The 21,438-nt window shown below is 32.1% G+C and overlaps 1 protein-coding gene across 5 annotated transcripts; it reads right to left on the bottom strand.

Moving 5' to 3' along the window:
- Positions 1 to 2,035: 2,035 nt before the first annotated feature.
- On the bottom strand, positions 2,036 to 19,494 carry LOC121121634 (uncharacterized). Of its 5 annotated transcripts, none has more exons than XM_071889948.1 (5): positions 19,258 to 19,494; positions 6,795 to 6,949; positions 6,259 to 6,738; positions 6,114 to 6,176; positions 2,036 to 6,034 (listed from the first exon to the last, which is right to left on the bottom strand). In XM_071889948.1, exons 3-5 carry the CDS (start codon positions 6,274 to 6,276, stop codon positions 4,433 to 4,435), a joined length of 1,683 nt encoding a protein of 560 aa, XP_071746049.1. In that variant the 5' UTR covers positions 6,277 to 6,738; positions 6,795 to 6,949; positions 19,258 to 19,494; the 3' UTR covers positions 2,036 to 4,432. The 5 variants fall into 5 exon arrangements, with proteins under 5 accessions (XP_071746049.1, XP_071746051.1, XP_071746050.1 ...); XM_071889950.1 differs by having other exon boundaries at positions 6,259 to 6,513; positions 6,860 to 6,949; positions 19,258 to 19,485; XM_071889949.1 differs by having other exon boundaries at positions 6,259 to 6,513; positions 6,840 to 6,949; positions 19,258 to 19,447.
- Between the last annotated feature and the right edge of the window lie 1,944 nt (positions 19,495 to 21,438).

Genomic DNA, 21,438 nt, shown 5'->3' with positions numbered 1-21,438 from the left:
GTCATCTGTCTAATTTTGAATTAGAAGATAATATGAAGATTGAAGGAAAACTTGATATACTTGTTGGTGCTCATATCATGTCCAGGTTTCTATTTAATGATTCCCTTTGTGTTGTAAAAATTGGTGAACCTTATGCTACAAGAACTAGATTGGGCTGGATTGTCGTGGGAAATATTGGTCATGAATATAATAGTTTACATTCCGTTGTGTCACAAATATATATTAATGAAGTAGATCCAGATATAATTGAATTTTGGAAAATGGGGAATATGGCTGTGGAACAAGAAAAGGAATTTTTTTTGAGTGAAAAAAGAGCTCAAGAATATTTTTTTTTCAACTGAAAAAGTTTGAACGACAGAAAAATACAAGAATCATTAACAAAAACGAAATTATTTACCTTTAGAAAGAAGCAGGGGTCAGACTCTACGTAAATTTAATCATTCTCAAGCTAATTTTAGCAAAAATCCAATTTCGCAGTAGAGTACAAAAAATGTTTTATTGAAGATTTAGGTTCTTGGGTTTACTGAACGATTATCAATAAAGCTTCAATATATTATATTACAAAATTACTCGAACCATGTAATTCCAATTTGAAAATCAGAATGATATACATTTTACATTATTTTACATATTTTCTTGGACTTCTATTAATAAAAACGTAAAATTACGACAAGAAGTTATTGAATAAGGTTATTAATAAATTAGTTTTTTAGCAATTTGTTTGTTTTTATAAATGAATTAATATTAATGAAATGACTTGGCAAAAGTGATTTACACTGCGAATGATTTACCCCAAAAATTTATGAAATTTGAATAATTATTCAATACTGCTCATCATTTAAAACTATCAAACAACACATTCGCAGCAATTGTTTTTATCCAATCCAATTATTCTGAGCTTCTTACATCTTAAAGCATAGGGAAAAAATGCAAAAACATATCAATATTCAAAAAGTATATTTTTGAATAGCTCTAATGTTTTATAGATAAAGGTTTATTTTCTAAAAAAATCATGTTTTAGAATCTGTATTTCACGTATTTGGAAAAAACAGACTAAAAGTTGTACAAGTAGTCGATGGTAACTTTTAGATTTTTACGCTTTCAAATGATATTTTAAGGAGAATATCAATATGCAAGTTCAGGATTTCAATTGCTTTTAGAACTATCTAAATATTTGTCTATAGGACTGAAACTTTGGTGAGCATATTTTATACCTAGGAACAGCTTTTCATTATTACCAGCCATTCAAAAATTAAAAGTAAAGTAAAATTTCAAAGCATTGCAATGGATAGCAATTATTAATTAAATAGATTTTACTCTTTCTGGACCAATATTTTATAATTATTATATATTTATTCAGTATTTAAAGGGCCTAACATACAGTCCCATCACCTGAATTATTTTGAATCACGCCGTTAACATCTCACACCTATAAAAAGCAACGTACCCCATGCGTCATACTTAAGACTACACTTAAAGAATTTAGTAGGAATTTGCAAAAAAAAAAAAAAATTGTTAAGTTGCCTTCTAGTCTAAAAATCATTTGCAACTGTTTTTATTTGTAATATTGGATGTATTTTCAAAAAGGACAAAATGAAAGGCAATATATTACTTAATTTAGAGATAGATTTTGTTTTATTAATTCGAGTAAATTATTATAATCCCTTTTTTTTAAATAATTTTATTATAATCCTAAAAAAATCAACGTTTTAACAAACAATAACGTAGTTATCTGATGGGATATTAAAGGGATAATTAGCACAATAAATTAGAATGCAGTCAGTTTTAGTTAAGTTGCAATTACGAAAAACTGGTTTCATGTGAGTCACATGAAAAGTATTTTATTTTAGTATCCATTTAATTAATTATTGACTCTCATGTTAAAAGTCTTTTTCAGATGCATCCTTTTCCTCAAATTTTGAAATGATTTCATAATCCTAATTGTGGGGAATAGTGTTGTTATATTTTGTGGGAATCAAAATTCTTGTTCTTTATTGTATAATGACTTGAAAAATAAAGAGAATGACCATTCAAGCAAGTTTACCTTTTAAAAAGTTGATTTGTATTTAATAAGTATAAAAACAAAAATAACATTAATACAAATTAAAAAAATTAGTTAGAATAAAACGGTAAAAGATACAATAGTTTTAAAGCAATTCATAAAAGTTTACAACTAAAATACACACGTAAATTAATATTTATGCAAGAGTACATATTATCATTTATAGTTCATGTAATTATTTGGCTATTTGAAAAAAGGTACAATTGTCAAAAGGAACAATTACTGTCCTGCACAACAACGGGCACATTCTTAAGATAAAGGTGCCTCTATTTATGGGCTCCACATGATTCCCTACTCCTCAAAAAATATCCAACTTAAAACATCAAATGATGCGTTAGAATCCTTTTCTGTTACTACTCCCTACCCATCGACGACAATTACATTTGCAAATCCACGCAAAAATGAACGGGAACAATTTAATAAAAATCCATACCACCTGTGTTTATCCTTCCTGAAAATGAAAAAAAAGTGAGCGTTCCGAACCCTTGGATTTGCTCAGTCACTATCTGAACTTGAGGACGAGTCAGATGAAGAACAACTAGAGCATGAACAAGATGAAGAACAAGAGGAAGACGAATCATCATCCGAACTGTCTGATAAAGAGGGTTCATGCTTTGGGCTTTGTGGAAGCTCAGTTATCATTTCAGGAAGGGGTTCAATCCGCGGAACAATCACTTCTTCATATTCTATCATTTCATCTTCAGAGTCACTCAGAGTTTCCACTCGCGAAAATACAATAGAGTTTTGTTCGTTGCTTCTTTCTTTGAGAGGAACTCTAGAGGAGGATTTGTTGGAAGGGATTTGAATTGTGAAGAAATATTTGGGCTTCATCAATTTTATCTCTTCATTTTTTATAGGTGGAAGGATCTTAGCAAGGACTTCTGGAGTTTTTTTGGGGCTTTTGAGAGGGAACAAAAGAAGAGCTCAAGGGCTTATATTTGTTCTTTCCCGAGGGAGGAATGGTATTGTGAGATTCCATGAACGGGATCAATTTCTTCGGTATTGATGATGAAAAAGGATAGCTTGCTCGCTTTGATACAACATAAGGATTTACTGGAGCTTCTATTTTTGACTCTTGATTAAAATTAATGTTTTCTTTAACATTTGGCCTTGTAATGGGTGCAAGAACAGATGGTTTAGAGAATGAAGATGCTGGATGTTTAGCCTGAGATGGTAAAGTTCCACTTTTTGAAATACTATTAGAAGTGTTCTTGAACTGATGGAAGGAGTTTGAACGATTTAAGGGTTGAGGTTGAATAGCAGGGGCACGGTTTGCTTGCTGTTTGAAAGTAGATTGAGGTGGTATGGATGATGAGGAATGCCTATTCAACTGATGTGATGATGAAGAACGTTTTAGGGACTGTGGCTTAGGGGCCAATTCCCGTTCCAGGTGGTTATTAGATGAACGTTTGACTGCAGGAGGTATATTATTGCTTTTTAATTGATTTGATGATAAAGATCGATTCAATGTATTTAGATTTGGTCCGCGTTGGAGTGTTGATTTGGACACACTTTTTAACTGATGTGATGAAACGGATCGAGTCAATGACGGAAAATTTCCAGGGCCTTTGTTATTATCCATTTTACTATTCCAAGAACTTGTATTTAATGGCCCTTGGAGGAGTTCCTTTTTTTCTGACAAAGGTCTTGCTAACTGATTCTTAACATGAGACACGCGTTTCATTTGATGGGAAGGTGGAGGCATAGATGATGAACTTCTATCAAACGGTGACTGGGAATTGTTCAATGGGCATGGTTCACGATTTAAACCATAATTTGATGTTCTTTGAGAAGCTGGTGCAATTATTTTTTTGATTTCAATGGATGGATTGGAGGGAGTCCATTGGAGTTTTGATGAAGATTCTCTATTCCTAGCAATATCAGCTGTCTTGGTAGATATTAATGAAGAATGTTTTTGAATCACTTGAGCTGATTGTATTTGGACAACCTCATTGGTGGTACGTTTTGGCAATGAACCTACTTTCTTTTCCAAGTAATTCACTTTTCCTAAAGGATTTTCATATTTTTCGAGAGTGGACTTCTCCAATGATCGATGAATCATTTGCTCCAACTCATAAGAATGGTACGGGACTTCATACCAAGGGGTTATTTGTTCTTTTAAATTAGAAGGGCCACCAGATGTAGAATGACGATTTTTCTTTAAACTCTTCAAACACTTTTCTCCTAAGCTTAGGAGAGAAGCAAAGGATTTGCTAATGTGTTTCTTATATTCATTATAAGATTCATCATCCATTTTATTGATTGAAGATTGATTCGTTATAGTAGGTTCATTCTCTTTAGATGAATTGATCATAGTTTTAATCTTAGGTGTATTCAATTTTAACTTAATAGGAGTCACTTTAGGTTCAATTACTTTTGAACACGCTGTTTTATCTTGAAGTGAAAAAACTGAACTATCCACAGTTTTAGTTTCCAAATCTTCTGATAAGTAGTTTGGAGTATTGGATCGAGTAGAACCCTTACCAGAATCAGTGCTTGAATAATTAGGAGACTTCTTGGATTTATACAGAAGCATAAGTGCCTCTTCCATTTTAAGTTTTTCGTACTTTTTGGATACTTCATCGATTTTAACTTTTTGGTCCTTGCTCCTATCACATGCAAACTATCATTGCTCCCTTTAGAGGAACAATCTTTTGAATTAGCAACAGATTTATTAGGAACTTTGAAGTTATCTTCTTCTGTTAAACTTCTTCTGATTTTTTTTGGAGGTTTTACAATTCTGGAGATATTATTGAATTCACAACTAACTAATTCTTGGGTGTTACACTTGGTATATACACGAGCGTCTTCCTTTCCTGAGGCACCGTCTCTTTTAGAGACAAATTTTTCACCTCCCTTTGAATTAGAATCAATGCTTGAACGACGACGTTTTTCATTTCTGTTATTAGAATCTGAAGAGGGCCTTGACTTTACCTGTTCATTGGAAGAATTGCTTATGTGATCTGTACTTTTAAGACTACGCTTAAAGGACTCTAGATCCCTCTTCTGATCTGATCCACGATAGTTATTTTTGATTTTTTCCTTGGAGAGTGAACGACTTTTAGAGCTTGATCGATGACAAGACCTCAATTCCTGTTTATCTAATGACTGAGAATGCTGCTTACACTCAGTCCCTGATTTAAAAACCACGGCGGTAGATTTCTGACAATGTTCCTTATTATTGGTTCTGGATGTCCGAGAATCAGACTCATCTGGTTTGGATTTTTGATTACTCTCTTTCTCTTCAATGTCGAGAAACATCGTATTAGGTTCAGATATTGTAGAACTAGATTCTAGAGGACGTTTTCTATCCTTATTTCTGGATGACTTAGAATCAGAATCATATACTTTTGAGCTAGATTTTGTAGATTCTTCCTTAAATTGAGATACAGGTTTTGTGGAGCTAGATTTTCGAGAACTCTTCTTATCTTTGTTACTGGAGGACTTCGAATAATATTCCGGTGTTGTGGAGCTAACTCTTTGAGAGAGCTCCTCATCTTCAATCTCGAATAAATTTGAATGAGATTTAGATGCTTTAGAGCTAGATTTTCGAGAACGATCTTTATCTTTGACAACAGATGACTTAGAAGGTAACTCAGAGGTTATCGAGGTAGATTTTTGAGATTGTTCTATATCCTTGGTTCTGGAAGACTTCGACTCATATGTTTTTGAGCTAGATTTTTGAAAGTGAGCATTATCTTCAATTTCGAATAACTTTAAATGAGATTGAGATGTTGATGAGGTAGATTTTTGTGACCGTTCCCTATCTTTGATACTGGATGACTTGGTATGAGACTCAGATTGTATGGGTTTAGAATTGAGAGAGTGCTCTTTTTCTTTGGTACTTGAAGGCTTCGAATGAGATTCGAATATCATGGTTCTTGTTTTGTCAGCATTATTCTTTGCGTGACCAACTGAGGTAGATGATGGTTTCTTCGAGGACTTTACCTTCTTAAAAGTTGTACACTGATTCTATAAGCATAAAAAACACAATTAACCAAAAATAAATACTTCATTTAAATAACTTTATGATTAATTGTTTAAGACTTACCAAAATATCACCCAAAAAGTTTGAATCTTCTTGAATCTTCCTTTTTAGGGATTGAGATGAATTCTACAAGGATAAAAAGACAGAAATTATAGTATATTAATGAATAAAAATGCAAACATCAATGAAATAGTTTAGTTCAACTTACCTTTGCAACCTTAGACATGTTAATGGCTGAGTGAGTTGATATGATAATTTTATTGTCAGAGAATAATATGAAATCTATTATTCTTGAATGAGGTCCAGTTATGATCTTTTCACTTCCATCGATGGAAATATAATAAATAGGTGTCAAATAGGAAAGAGGTCACCTTCCTTTTAATTAAATTATCCCTTAAAATTTGCACGCACACAGGTCAAGCGCCCCAAAAAAACAAGTGCACTCCTTTTAAAATTGATGCGCCTATGTTAATTTTATTTAATGGTTATTTTTTATTTATTCAAAAGCCTTTGTATTTTATTGGGTATTAATAAGTGAATACGATGCTTACAAAGGAAGCACCTCCACGTTTGGAAGCACTGCAATTTGTCAGGAATATCTAAAAATCAATCACAATAAAGTGTGAAATAGATTTATTTTTTATTTTTTCTACTTAAAATAAGATGATTATTCTTAACAACTTTAAATCTAAAAACAAAAACGAAAGACATAAGATGGTAGAAGTCGGATCTGCTTTTACTTACGTTGTTTCAGATCCAAATCTTTGTCATTAATTAACTAATAATTACCAGAGTTATTTCGAACCTACATAGGGACATATATAGAAGATCAATCGTCAAACAAGGATCAAAGCTTCATCAAAGATCCTTTAGTTTTCTTTCGTTCTTTGTAGGATTCACTAAAACAATATAACAAGTCAATGATATGATTTTTTCTTATAAAAAAATAAATTGTATATTTATAATATAGATTTTGTTTCTGGTTCAGTGAAAAAGGTTCAAATCGTAAATTTTTAAATGATTATAAAGCGATGGGACATCATGTTGAGGGCCCTAAAGTTGATATAGTTATAAAATATAATAAATAAACCTTCAAAAAACATTATCTAATAGCTATAAGAGTACCAAAAATAAATATTTGGTGCGTCAACAAAAAAACAATCTAGAAGAAAAATCGGAAGAAGGAGAGAATCCCAAAATATATATATTTTAGTGCTTCCTAAGATATTAAGAGCCTGTTTTGGACCAAAATAAAATCTCCTTATCTCTTTCTATATTTATTTCTGTCTCTTCTCCCACTGTATCTTTTTACATCCCTCTCTCTGCCTATTTTCCTCTACATTTATTCTTTGTTTCTATTCTCTTTTATCCAGTCCTGCAACGCGGGCACCCTCTGCTAATATATACATAAAATAAACCTATTTACCAAATTAATAATATAACGATGTTGATAGTTTTTGAGACTAAGCCCCCTCTCCTCAAATGATGAAAGCTAGCAACGCCCTTGCATACAGTTCAATATTTTATGAACATATTTTAGTCAATTATAGGCTTATTATTCAAATTTGTGGAATGAGTTAAGACACTCCAGAATTTTAGCATTAGCTTAGTACATTAATTTAGTTTAAGAGACTTTTATTGGACGTAATATGAACCCTTTCAAATGAAATTGTACATGGCCAATGTAAGAGGTCAAAGGTCAGAGTGACACAAACCGTCAAAAATGAATAATCGACCATAACTTAAGAACAAATGGAGATATATAACTTATCATTCAATTTGATTTTAGCAGGAAGTTTTGCACTCAACCAAGAGTCCATTCCCTTTCTTTTATTGTGACAATCATTTTTGGCAACTCCAAAGAGTTAATAAGAATGATTTATCGATATCAATTAACAATAATTCGTGTAAGAATAAAAAATGTGATCCACACACTTTTTTGAGATAAATCATACTAGCTTGTTTTTGTGTTGACAGGCCACATTTCTGCTCAAAATTTGTGTTAGGTTGACGATTTAAAAAAACACATTGCTAACTAACCTATTAAAATTATCATTTGTTTTCTATAAAATGTTAATTAATAATAATTAGCAATAAAGAATATAGTTTTATAAAGTAAAATAAATATCAATAACAACGAACAATTAGTTATTCGAAGTAAAATACGTTTTGGGTACATTGTATAAGTTTGGACACACGTCAAACTTTCTCTTTCTATCTCGAAATTGAAGACAAGGGCGGCAAATCGTTGAAATTCAAATATTGCAACCTTTTAATAATAAGAAAATAACTTTGCAAAGCGAAGAATATATTAATGGAGTAGGAGGGAATATCTACTCAATCGATCACAATTGCTCACGTAGGATTCGACAATCATTAGAGTTTCTACGGTATATTTCGATTCATATATGTTTATAATAACTTTCTGTTTCAGGGGTTCATGGATTGAAAGACATAGAAGTTCCTCTCCATGATACCTATTACGTTCAACCTGTAATTATACTCTAATAATTCATAGTAGATACAAGAAAAAGTCGTAGTGCTTTGTTTAATGAGATGTGATCTCCTCGGCTCTCATCCGTCATACCAGATCGACTCCGAGTGGCCCCCCCCCCTAGGAATACTTCATAGCGAGACATTCCATTTACTTTCATGATCCTCCAAAGTGTGCTAATTGTCCCCGAATATCTCCTAAAAGTATAGACCCCTCTGCTCTAACTCCAATAATATATTCTTTACTTTAATTTCATTATCTGATTATGAGACTCAGAACTATATATATATATGTATATTTGTAAACTTAGAAAGACTGTTCACACTCTGTTGATAATAATAAAAAACTGTATTGAGCGTTTTCACTGACGTGATAAATTGCATCAAAATTGAAGGAGACGTCAACTTGGGGGTGGATATTTTGACTACAATAAAGGAAGAATTTTCAAATAAATTTGGGAAAAAATCATCAAACGCCTTTGAGAATACAAAAAGACTTAACATCTGCATGGAATACTACTTGATGTCAATAATAAACAGGGATATTTGTGAACTAAATCAAGGCTATATGTTCTTAAAATCCTTAAAAACGGCTAAATTGAACAATTATGGACAACAAAAGTAGAATAATTAGAGAAAAATATCTTACTCTTTCTATTGCAATAGTTAATTTTTATCTAAAATACAGAAATAAGATTGAATAGCGTTCTAATAACATTTTTTTGATAGATTTTAGCACTTGATATATAATAAAACTAGGCAATAGAGCTATAGATTTTTAATAAACAGTAAGACTTAAGTCCTTTTATGGAATTTGTCCCATTTGGTCATGATCCAATAGTTCATTATATTTCTAAATATTAAGGAAAGAAGGGGGTTTATTCTTTTAAAAATTGGTTGTTTAGGGCCACAAAATGGCCGACATCAAAAATGCTGACGTCAAGTGAAAATGCACCATCGATGATCAATAAACAATTACACAATTTCATCAAAATTACAAATAAATTAGTGCAAACATAAACAAATTATATAAATATTTATTCCCATCATCGCAGTTCTTCAATCCAAGAGGCGTTTACTCATTTTAAAAGAGGGTATTTAAATGCTTGAACTTGTAATTTCAATGTGAGAGCTAAACAAAATTTTCCAAGCAATAATGTTTCTGGATAGGAGGGTTTCAAAATTTTCATAGTAATTTAATTGAACCACAAAAGTGATATAAATACTTAGGAAATTAAAGTCAATACGCATATTAAATCAATGTGTCTCTGTGAATCGTGAAGGAATTTTCCAAAGCTCAGCTATATCAAGATTCTCAAAAAGAGATGCAGGTAGCAAGACAATGAGACTAAGTATTTTTCTATTTTACTGTATTTAAACAATTAACTGTCAAAGAGGCCACCCTTGGCTCCATCATAGCCTTAATCCTAGGCCTTAAAACCTTATAGGTCTTCTTCACGCACTCTTCTGACGTGTCAGCCCAATACTTCCCCACTGCAGCTTTTATGGCATCCATATTGTCATGTGTGTGACAGGCCTTCTTCTCGATGGCATCCTAGATCCCATTCTCAAGAGGATTGCAGTCTGGTAAGGACGGAGGTCACATTTACCAGGGCGAGAAATTTGCCAAGTCATCTTGTGTGTTCTTTTGGCCTTGTGGCTTCCAGGCTTCCTTTCAAGGCTTTTCTTGTCGTTCTTCAGCTTTTTAAACTAGATAATAAGACCCTTGTTGCAGGCGACGAGGGAGGAGATCTAGCCATAAGTCATTTCCTGTCAAGAAGTGGTAACACAAGATTTCTTTTGGCATAGATATCACCTGTCCTTAGTCTGATGAAGATATTTGTTGTTGTTTTTTTTAAATCGATCAATATTATTTAGCAAGTCAATAAAATTTTGCGTTCATAGATATACAGAGATACTTCGCTCCATCGTTTTTAAAACTGTGTCGTAATCACGGTTTTACTATTTAGGGCTGATTGGAGTGACTATGACTAGTGTTGTGTAGGTCCTTATTTATTCAGTCTAGTCCAGTCTTAGGACTGTCAGTCCTTGGTATATTGAAATATAGTGATGTCAATGATTTCATAAGTTAAATAAGATATAGGTATTAAGTCCTTCCAAAAAAATATTCATACTTTCAATATAATGTAATATAATACGAATATTTTATATATTTATATAATTTATTCTATCATATAATGGAATAATACCCTCAATGCCGTCACAAGGGATGGAGTTTACCTTATTTAAGGACCGACAAGTGGGACTAGAATGAACCAAGGTCCCTAAAGACCGAAACAACACTAACTATGACTCACCATCAATAATATCGATAAATACTGCTACTTAAAAAAAAAAAATATTGGGATCACAGACCTTCTTGGTCCTCCAGTGATGACGGCCCCCTGTTAAACAGATGTAATTGAATTATTAGTACTCTATAATTTGCTTACACTTGCTTCGTAGTTTTATGATCCTTTGATGTCGTAGTAATAGATTATTTCTCGATTTATTTGCCGTTTCCTTCAAAGTCCCTTAAATTCGATCGTTATATGTGTTTATGCTCTTCATTTGTTGGCTATATTTAGTAAATGAACCTCTTCATTTCATTAGTCTATTAAAAAATGATATATAACTATATTCTTGAGTATTTATAAATCCATTTATATCAATTTGAATTGGCAGAAGTTGTAGAATTTCCTTAGAGATAATAAGTTATTTGCAATATTTGCTTATATACTTCTTACTTTTATATATTTGATCTGTTTTCTAAAAGTTCGTATGCTCTTATTTCCGATTTAAATAAAAACAGTATTTTTGCTATGAATTCCATGACAATAGTCTCCATATTTTCAAATTAATGCGATTGAATTGTTACAAATAAATAGATTGTCCAGAAATTGGGTTCATTTCCTGTTATTATTTTATCGTGTTTTTATTTGAAAATATATCGGATATAAGGATTCAATGCTAATGATTTTATTCCAACATCAATTTGTATTCATTCGCCGACGAATCATGTCATAACTGCTGGTTGTAATAAATAAATTTTTGAACAAAAGAGAGTATCCTTAGATTAAATTTTTCATCAAACAAGACCCCTTGAAGAATAACTCTCTAATGATATATTCGTATGTTTAATCTCTAGCATCAAATATATATTTTTTTAAACATTTACGTGTCTTATATTCAAATTTGAGTTACACGTGTAGAGGATGATGGAACTATTGTAGCTAATGATGTTATTGACATACTCATTTAATGAAAGAAAAAAACAGGTCCTACATGAAGGAGTTTTGATTTGAAAATCAGTAAAATATTGAAACAAAATGGCTTTTCATGTTGTTGCTTTAAAATTATTGAGTTGAATCGAGATACAGGATTTTTATATTTGTAAGTATTGTAGATTAAAAGTATATCTTTTTAAGATTATATCAACAACATTGCACTAAGTTGCCTCACGTTATGAGTATATTAGTTCTAATGTATGTCGCAAGTATACCATTGGTACCGGGTATTACGCACATATATTTTTATTTATTTCTATATTTTTATCACTTAAATCACATTTTAGTATATCAAGTGTCTAATATATTATTATCAAATATACTTTCAGAGGTCATTTATGACAAATAAAAAAAATACATATTTATCATTTTGGATAACAAAAAGGGTTTTTTAATTTCTTAAAAATATAACATTTTAGGATCGATGTAATTAAAATGGACGCCCGTTTTGAAATTATTATACTAATTGAACTTTTTTTTTTCTCATCCCCAATTTTAGACCATTTTCCTAAACGGATTATTTTAACACGTAGTTTTTGAAATACAGCAGTTTGAAATTTTTATCTATTTTTGGGATTGTTATGTGACATGCATATATCAAACTTTATGCAAATTTTGGAAACACAAGAAAAAACAAAATACCTAAGTGATATATTAAAAGCGTTGTGAATGTGTCTTTTTTTTGTATATATTTTGGCTGGATTGTCACGATACAGCAACCAAGAATAGTCTGTGATCGTGCTTTCATTCCAAAATCCTTGGTAGCGATTCTCCATTGTGCGAAAATATAGGTGAAACCACTCTTCTTGTTCGTTACTCACTGCACCAAGGGGTTCGGAGAATACGAGAAGTGAAATTTCAAATAAATCCGGTACTCAAGTTCTTTGTAAGCATCAAGCAAGTTCTTGAGTCTATCTTTATACGAAGGTACATTGTAGTTTCCGAGGAAATTTTCACATATCCATTTGAAAGACACCCAAGCCTTCAATTGTAGTGGACGTAAGGCTTTTTGAAATTCAGTGTCATTCAAAACCTTCCATATTTGTGGTCCAACAAAAAATCCCTCCTTCAATTTTTCTGCACCTATCTTTTTTTTCGAGAGGTATTGGAACATTTCAGAATTGGCTTTTACAACATTCTTTGTGAAACCAAGTTTAATGTGGAGAGGTGGTCTTTTTTTTTTCTGGAGATCCACTATAGGGACAGATTGGACAGTGCTTTTCCCTCGGACATATATAGACCTATGGTGCAAGTCACTTCTGGTGTTATGTTCCATAGTGGCAAGACTATCTCAGATACTAGGAAAAACAAAAAAATTGTAAATCCTGATTACTTACCCATAAGCATTTATAACTTTGAGATATCCCATATTTTCCACTGATTAATTAATATTTAATTGCTTCTAAAAGTTTTTCCTTATTGTCATATGTCTCTTAAATGAACAGAATGAGAAATTGGAACGGATGGAATTTTATTACCATTATATAGAAAAACGATATGTTTTATATTATACTGCATTTCGAAGAATAACAAGGTCTACAAATTTTGAGACTCGCAGATCCATTTTTTATTTAAAAAAAATCATTTAAACATCAGGAAGGTTTATCAAAATTATTGATTTACCACAAATAAATAAGGAAACCTATAAAAAAACAAAATTAGCTTCACCTTAAACTCTGCACGTGCTAGAAGAAATATAAAGACAGATTTGGAATCACCATCAAAAATGCTGTAACATACATACATCCAAATTATTTCTGATGAAAATTCTATGTTGACCTGTGTAATTAATTTATCTGAATAAAATATGGAAAGGATTTTTACGTTATATTTGATATGTGGTCGGAATGTTTGCATCCCTAGAAAGGGTCACTGAATCAAATTGGACCACTGGATGCCAATTAAGATTTATACAATATTAGCAAGTGGCATTGAAGAACAAGTAAAGCACATTTTAAATTCGAATATTGACATCCTTAGGTACTCTCTTCAAATATAAGTACCGAGTGGAAACTTGAAACTTACACACTTGGAAAGAAAAAAGAAAATAGCCTCCCATTCTTTAATTATACATTGAACAAAAATCTTTATTCATCCTTTTCTGATATATAGCCAATGTCAAATTGATTCATTCTATTCGGCTGCCATTGGCCACGCACATGGCGACAAACCTCTTTCAAAAAGAGTTGCAAGTATTGTTAATAAAGTTCGGGTCCACGGCAGCCCACTCCTCGTCGCCCGAGACTGCATGGCTTGAACGCTTGGGTGACGAATACTACAAGCCCTCCTCTCGATGTGCGGACCGAAAGAAAAGTTGAGGAGATTGACATCTGGAATGGATAATGGCCACATTCTCTTGTCCAAGACACTTATGTTGTTACCTAAGAAGGTCTGAGTAATTTTGGCAGTTTGAAAGACGATGTTGCCGTCGGGAATTTTTTTCCCTGTACCCAGGGAGCAGTTTGACCTTGAAAACGTCGATTTACATGGCTGCCGTGAGCCGAAAAACCTCTGGGGACCAGATCAGATGCGCAACAATGCCGTTGGAGGCATACTGTGTGTTCGGTGGTGATCATCGTTCGAAGATCCTCTTTGATTTTCCCAAATGCTGACATACGGTCATTACTGCGATTGTATACCTCTGTTGGAGCGTTACCTATGCAAAGAAGAGTTGATGCCTTAAGCCTAGAATCTTGCTGCAATTACCTTTCTCGTTTTTTCTAAAAATAAATAAAAAAGCAATAGGTGCTTTAGATATATGGCTACCTATACAATTAAAGACAGGTATCATTTCCTCACACATAACCACTTAAATAAATATAAAACAAGTGTTTAAGTTTTAAGTTTCCACCTGTGCCACTTTGTTCCGAAAATCAAATTTTTGGGGGTCTACATAGTAAAGTCAGCTAATGATGACATGCAAAATTACATTTGGTTCATCCTACAGGTGAGCCAGAGGATTGAATCATATGGAGTCTATCATTTTACTTATGTACAGTGGAGAAAATAAGTATTTGATCCCTTGCCGATTTTGTAATTTTGCTCATCGACAAAGAGAGGAACCGACTGTCTTTTCAATAGTAGTGTTATTTTAACAGTGATACATTATATAAACAAAAAAAAGTGGAAGAAAAAAACAGAATATAAACCACAAAACAGCATCCTTTACCTTCTAGTACGGCGGTAAAAACATTTGGTTCAAAGGTGTAACTCTGCAAAGGGGAGAGGACGACTTCACAGCATCAAAATGAGGATGTACGATGTCATATACTCTGGAAATCCTTTAATCAGGGTAGGGCAATAAAATTAGTCGTGTAATGGATCTTCAAGTACGTCAATAGCTAAAAACATAAGGCCAAATCAACAAAGTAGGAACAGTACACATGCATTTAAATAATCAGTGAAATATAAAATTAGCTGGGAGAAAACCTAGACTACGAGGTTTGTTATTTATTATGGAAGAATATCGATATCCAAATAGCAATATAAGACCGATATCAGTATCGATACCTAAGGGGAAATATCGATATTGGGAGTGAAGCAATGGTTTGCATATACGAGGGTCGTTTGAAAAGTCCATCCAAAGTCCAAGAGATGGCAGTACAGCCGTGCATCTAGGTTATGTTTAGTTATTAGCATCTCTTGAGAGAACACAAACCAACTTTCAGCAGATCAGTCTATTTCTTTCTGTTTGGCATTTGTTTAAATCGAGGAAGTGGAGTGATTTAAAAAAAAATAGACGAAAAATAATTTCGTGTGTTGATTAAACATTACTTTATAAAAGGCAAAAATCCTCATTAGACTAAAAATAATCTTGGTAAACATCATGGGCCCGCTGCACCTTCGATTAGAACATTTTATATGTGCTTTCAAAAAAATTCGGAGTGGCCCTATGGGCACAAGTGACGCTGAACGATCTGGACGTCCTATTGAGGTGACTACTCCAGAAATCATTGATACAATCCATGATATGGTGATGTTTGACAGAAGAGAGAATGTGCTTGAGATTGCTAGTGCTGTAATCATCTGGAGTTGGAACCCTATTTCCATTAATTTTGCTGGCACAACTGATGAGGTGTGAGCTGGTGCATATAGGACATTAAAAACCTCTAACGAAAAACGCTCAGAACTTTTTAAATAACCTAACATGTCATCAAATACATTAACTTTTGAAACAGAAAATCACTATAAATATACAGGACGAAATCCAACGATTGTCTAATCCTACGTGGAAACTTATTCGAGCAATTGTGATGTGATGTGATTCCACTCATTCTACTCCAATAATATATTTTTCGAGTAGCGAAGTTATTTTCTTATTATTAAAAGTTTGCAATAATTGAATTTCAATCATCCGCTGTCGCTGTCTCCAATTTCGAAATAGAAAGAGAGAGAATGGAGTTCAGGCAAACTTATACAATTCCCCCCAATTCATTAAGATTATGTACGAGCTTGAACAATCATGTAGATTGTAAATTCTGAGCGTTGAAAAAACAGACAAAATGATAAGCTATACACTGAACGAAGAATTGTCTATATACATATTTTCGAAATTTATTCAAAATCAAAAAAGTGATGGGAAAAATAAGTAATCGGTGAAAAAAAAAATGGATTTCCAATGGAATATTGTATTCGTAGATGAAATAAATTTTGTAGAAATTTGTCTAAAAAATTCGTTTGCATATAAATTAACATAAGAAAATAACTTTTTTTAATCTAAGGTCAATTTGCAATAAGATATGCCACAAAACGATGCATTTTGGAACCAAAATTTTAGTCTCTAACACTCATTAAGAGTATTTTTAGTTTCCGGAATATTTTATTAGATAATTTTATGAATATTAACAAAAATGAACCAGTTTTTGAGTGTTATTTTTTCAACTACATTTTTTGCCATAACTTTTTCGCTTTTGCATGTACAAAAAAACAACGACTTTGTAGCATTTGGTTCCTCTTTACAATTCCAAGAAATATTATTGACTACTTTTTTTTACAAATTCAATGCAAATTTTTTTTTGCAATTTTCTTCGCAAATTTATATTTGGCATTTTTACAACAAAAAACAAAAACAAACAAAAAAATGGACTTCTCACTTAGATTATTTTTTGTATGCATATATGTCGGTATGTCATTTGAAGTTTATAACCAAATATATATTCTTTAAAATGCATAATTATGCATATTATTGTCATGCTCCCCCGCGCCGAAGGGGACTAACATTAAGATCAAATAATATTGACCATTGTCAATGTGTTTTCCCGCTCCCTCTTTGGCCTGAGTAACACCGGGTAACCCTTTTCTATTAACTTTTAAGTGTGAGTCAAGGTACTACAATTAAATTACCATAAACTAATGAACCAAAATATTACGATTGTATCAATTTATTAAAGTTGGATTCGTGTTAAAATTATTGGGTTTGGTCGACTTCAAGATTTCGATGATTGAAGTCGAGTCAAGTTCGAGTTAGGCGATAATATCCATATTTTAGTTTCTAAAATTGGGTACGAGTTTGCTATCAAAAAATAATTCCAAGATCGAAGGGACACGAAATATGTATGATGTTCTTAAATAAAACATAACGTTTATGACATAAAAATATTCCGTGGCCCTTGGCCTGAGCCGTTAAAACTATCAGTTATACACTGTAAAAGTATTGCGAGCCTTAAAACTATTTATAACATGTATAATAGTTATAATTTGTAGGTCATAGCAGCATTCATTTTTAAATTTGGCGCCATCAGTATCCTTTATGTTGACTAGTTATTTATAAATTTTATTTTGCAGGAATAATTTGATATTCCTAGATATAAAAAATATAAGGAAGTGGACACTTGATTACTACATACTCATATAAATATTTCGAGTTTCCCTGGTTAATACTCAAACTAAGTAGAGTTTTTAAAAAGATAATTTGGGCGATTGCGACTAATTTACAGAAAAAAAAATCGTCTTTACCTATGTCGAGTATTTTTGAGTTCGATTAATACTCGAATCCAAATTTATAATATCTAGTTATACATCAAAATTACTCTTTTCAAATTAAGTAAAACATATTTTTGTACTACAATTTTTTTAATTTGTAAATAAATATGTACAGCCCACTCTGTATGAGTTCTATGTTGTACAACCTTTATGCAGAATATATAAGTAACAAATTAGTCAAATGTAGAAAATTGTAGCTCATAAGTGAATCAAATCAATTGTTATTATTAAATACAATGAAAACCTAGTTAATAAATATTAATTTTAATCATTGAACCAAATGATGTATCGGGTGTTTCATTGAAATCTGAACACTTACTAATTCAATAATTAATGAAGGTTGAGTGACTGAAATTAACTCATATTTCGATATATTTTTTAAGAAACCCCATTTAGATATATAAAACAAAACAAACCTGAGCTCTCTAGCTTAAGTACAAGTCGAGAAAATGGCACTTGAACGTGATCGAAGAATTTCCATTCGTGTACTCCTCGACGCTGGGCGTCTCCAGGACACCGTCTACACCGTTACCTAGTCCAAACCGTCGGAGAGGAATACGGGCAATGTCAAAAAGGCAAACCTTGATCCGGATTAGATAAAGTAAATAGCCTCAGGCCAATCCCCTCAAGTCTATGAGGGACCATGCAAGAGATCTCTGAGTTTCGCCCCAGATTGTCCAGAGAGCTATCTATCAAAAAAGTGCATGAAAAGAGCCTTGTAAGGGTGGAGATAAACTTTTGATACCAGTAATGACAGAAACCCATCTCCTCCGTTGCAAGACTCTTTTTTTGACACTTTTACCCCCTCCCCTCCCTATAGCCCTAAAGCCAACCCCCTCGACTACAACTTTTGGGGCGCATGTAGAGAAGAAGACCTGAAGTGCCCGTCAGCCAAACGCCAAGGCCCTCAAAGCAACTGTCCGCACTACTGTTACGATATGACAGAAGACTACCACTCCCTGGAAACCGTCATTGACGCTAAGGGCGGGTAGATTAATGATTAAGAGATCTCAGCCACACATCTATTTATAGTATTCATTTTGTTAAAATTCTATTATTATTTAATATATTATATCTTTTTGAAGTTTAAAATTCAAGTGTTCAGATTTTAATGGACCACTCGGTATAACCTGTATAATACTGGCATTATTTTTTGAAACTAAAAAGCGTTTATATTTAATTTACAGTAGAGGACCAACCGTCCTCCTTTCTCCAGGAATGTCCTCTTTTTACATCTTGTCCGGATACTTTTTATAAATTCATGAAATGTCCAATTTTTGTGGATCAAAATAAAATTGAGATGGAAGTAGAAATTACTTTCAAAGAAAGGCAAAATCAAATCGATGTTGTCACTTTAAGAATTTAAAATATGGTAACCTTTATTTATATTGATTTTAGTGGGTTCAAATAATTAATAAAATGAATAAATGAAAAGCTTCACTTACCCCAATCTATCCTTAAAATCTATGACAATAACTTGTAGTTAATCAAAACTCAATCCCAACTATTAAGCCTTTACTCTTTGCAAAAACATAATCTAATATTAAGTGCTTATGAATCAAATCAAAAGAACATTCAAATATTTTTGGAAATAGATAAGTATTACACTTGAATATCATGGCAAATCACTGGATCGAATGAAGGATGAGGATTGATGAAGGAAAACACACAGCAAAGAACACGAAAAGGAAAGGAAAAAGAATCATCCGGTTATGGATTTCAGTTATTTATAAACATAATATCAAAATATATAAGATCTCAATCATACAACTCAGAACCTTTGGGAACTTTTGAGAGTTCAATTCCATATAGAAAATTGGAGTTCGTTTAGGAATATATACAGTGAGATAATTAGTTATCAAGTTGATTCCAAGACCACGTCAGAATTTGAAAGACGGTTATGAGTTATTTGGAACGCAAATAACTTAAGAACTATTTATCCTATAGTGCTGTAATTGGTACCATCTGATTTTCCGTCATTAAAGAGTTCCAAATTGGTCTAGATTGGATAATTGTACCCAACTCTGGTACCCTTTATATAAGATTAGGTTTTTTCCTTATGAAGTAAAATGGATACGGTCGTTTTTACTGCATAAGGTCATATAAATGCAAATATTAACAAGTAAGAGTTGAAAATGTATAAAATGTTGGAAATACTAACACATTCAAATGGTACCACAGAGCCTAATACAGTTTTGAAAAATTTTCATTAAGCGACTCTTCCTTGAAAAAGTGCAAAATGGAAACCTAGGCCAGATAATGCAAACATTTTTATGTTCAAAACTATAAATATTAAAAAGATCTACTGATGCTAAAACAATAGTTCGACTGTTAAGTCAATATTAATAACTCTTGGATCGTTTATACAAGATTACTATTTTCCTTTACGAAGTAAACTGTTTGTTCTTTGGGAGAATTGAGGTAGTTATTGAGGCCCATGTAGATTATACTGAAAATGATTATGCAATTACCATATATGCTATTAAATATATTAAAAAATCGTAACAATTCATTTGTTCAGGATTTGGACGAGATTAATAATTGTAGTACACGACCCTGTACTTTTTTTAAATGATATCATTTAATAATTGGAGATATTTAAGAAATTCTACTATCATAAACGTCTCCAAATTTGTTTCCATTGTGTGATAAATTGAATGTTTAATTATCTTTTTAAGGACATAATCTTTTATAAAAAAGAAAAATTATAATAAATTATATAATTTTACCAATTAATTATAATTTTTCTTACGTAAACGGAATCTAAGAAACATTATAACTCACGAAACCTCCTATATTATATCATGATAGTATTTTAGCCATATTTTGGAGATAATACTTGGGGTAAGGATAGGTCGTTATTGTTCATTTTTGGTTAAAAAAATGTTGAATGCTTCTATTGAGTTTTGTATCAAAATATGTTATGTTTATTACTATAAAAATTATGAATGGTTGTTTTCTGTTAGAATAATGATGGAAATTTTAAACTAAACGTAGAAGCGATAAGCTCTGGTATATTTTGATCTAAATCTCAGCTGATAACGAACATCGACGTAGCATTATCCACGACCATTGAGATAAAAAACATCTCTACGTCCACGACTAACGAGACTAAAAGGGGAAGACGTGTCGTGTATCTCAATCAAGAATGTTTTTTCTCATCTCTAAACTCTGATTCGCCTAAAACTCTATATATCTAAAATTCTGTATATGGGATATTTTAATCTCCAGCGCAGTTCATTGTTATCGCGTCTATTTAACATCTATTAAAAATTAATTCAATGTATCTTATTATAATGGGAATGTATGTTGCCTTTAATTAATTGAATGAGTGGGAAACCTAGACATTAACTTCAGGTTCTACACCTTCAAGAAGGGTTTTGTTTCTGAAGGACAAAATTCGGAGCAATTTATGGATTAGCGCTCCTAGGTGTCCCAGTTGAATTCTTCTTCATGACCTTTATACTAAAAAATAATCTTGATAATACAAAAATATACCGTGTATTTTCTGGTCAGCTGTCACTTTATCTGCTTCTTTTCTCCTTATCAATGTTCTGAATGTTGATTAGTTGAACTACAATGACCTTCTTTCTAGCTGTGAGCAATTATCATTAAATAATAGTTCC

The sequence above is a fragment of the Lepeophtheirus salmonis genome, chromosome 7, assembly GCF_016086655.4.
Source record: "Lepeophtheirus salmonis chromosome 7, UVic_Lsal_1.4, whole genome shotgun sequence".
In the NCBI taxonomy this organism is placed as follows: Eukaryota; Metazoa; Arthropoda; class Copepoda; order Siphonostomatoida; family Caligidae; genus Lepeophtheirus; species Lepeophtheirus salmonis.
The sequence above is the reverse complement of the archived record's forward strand: the minus strand, read 5'-3'. Positions and strand labels throughout refer to the sequence as shown.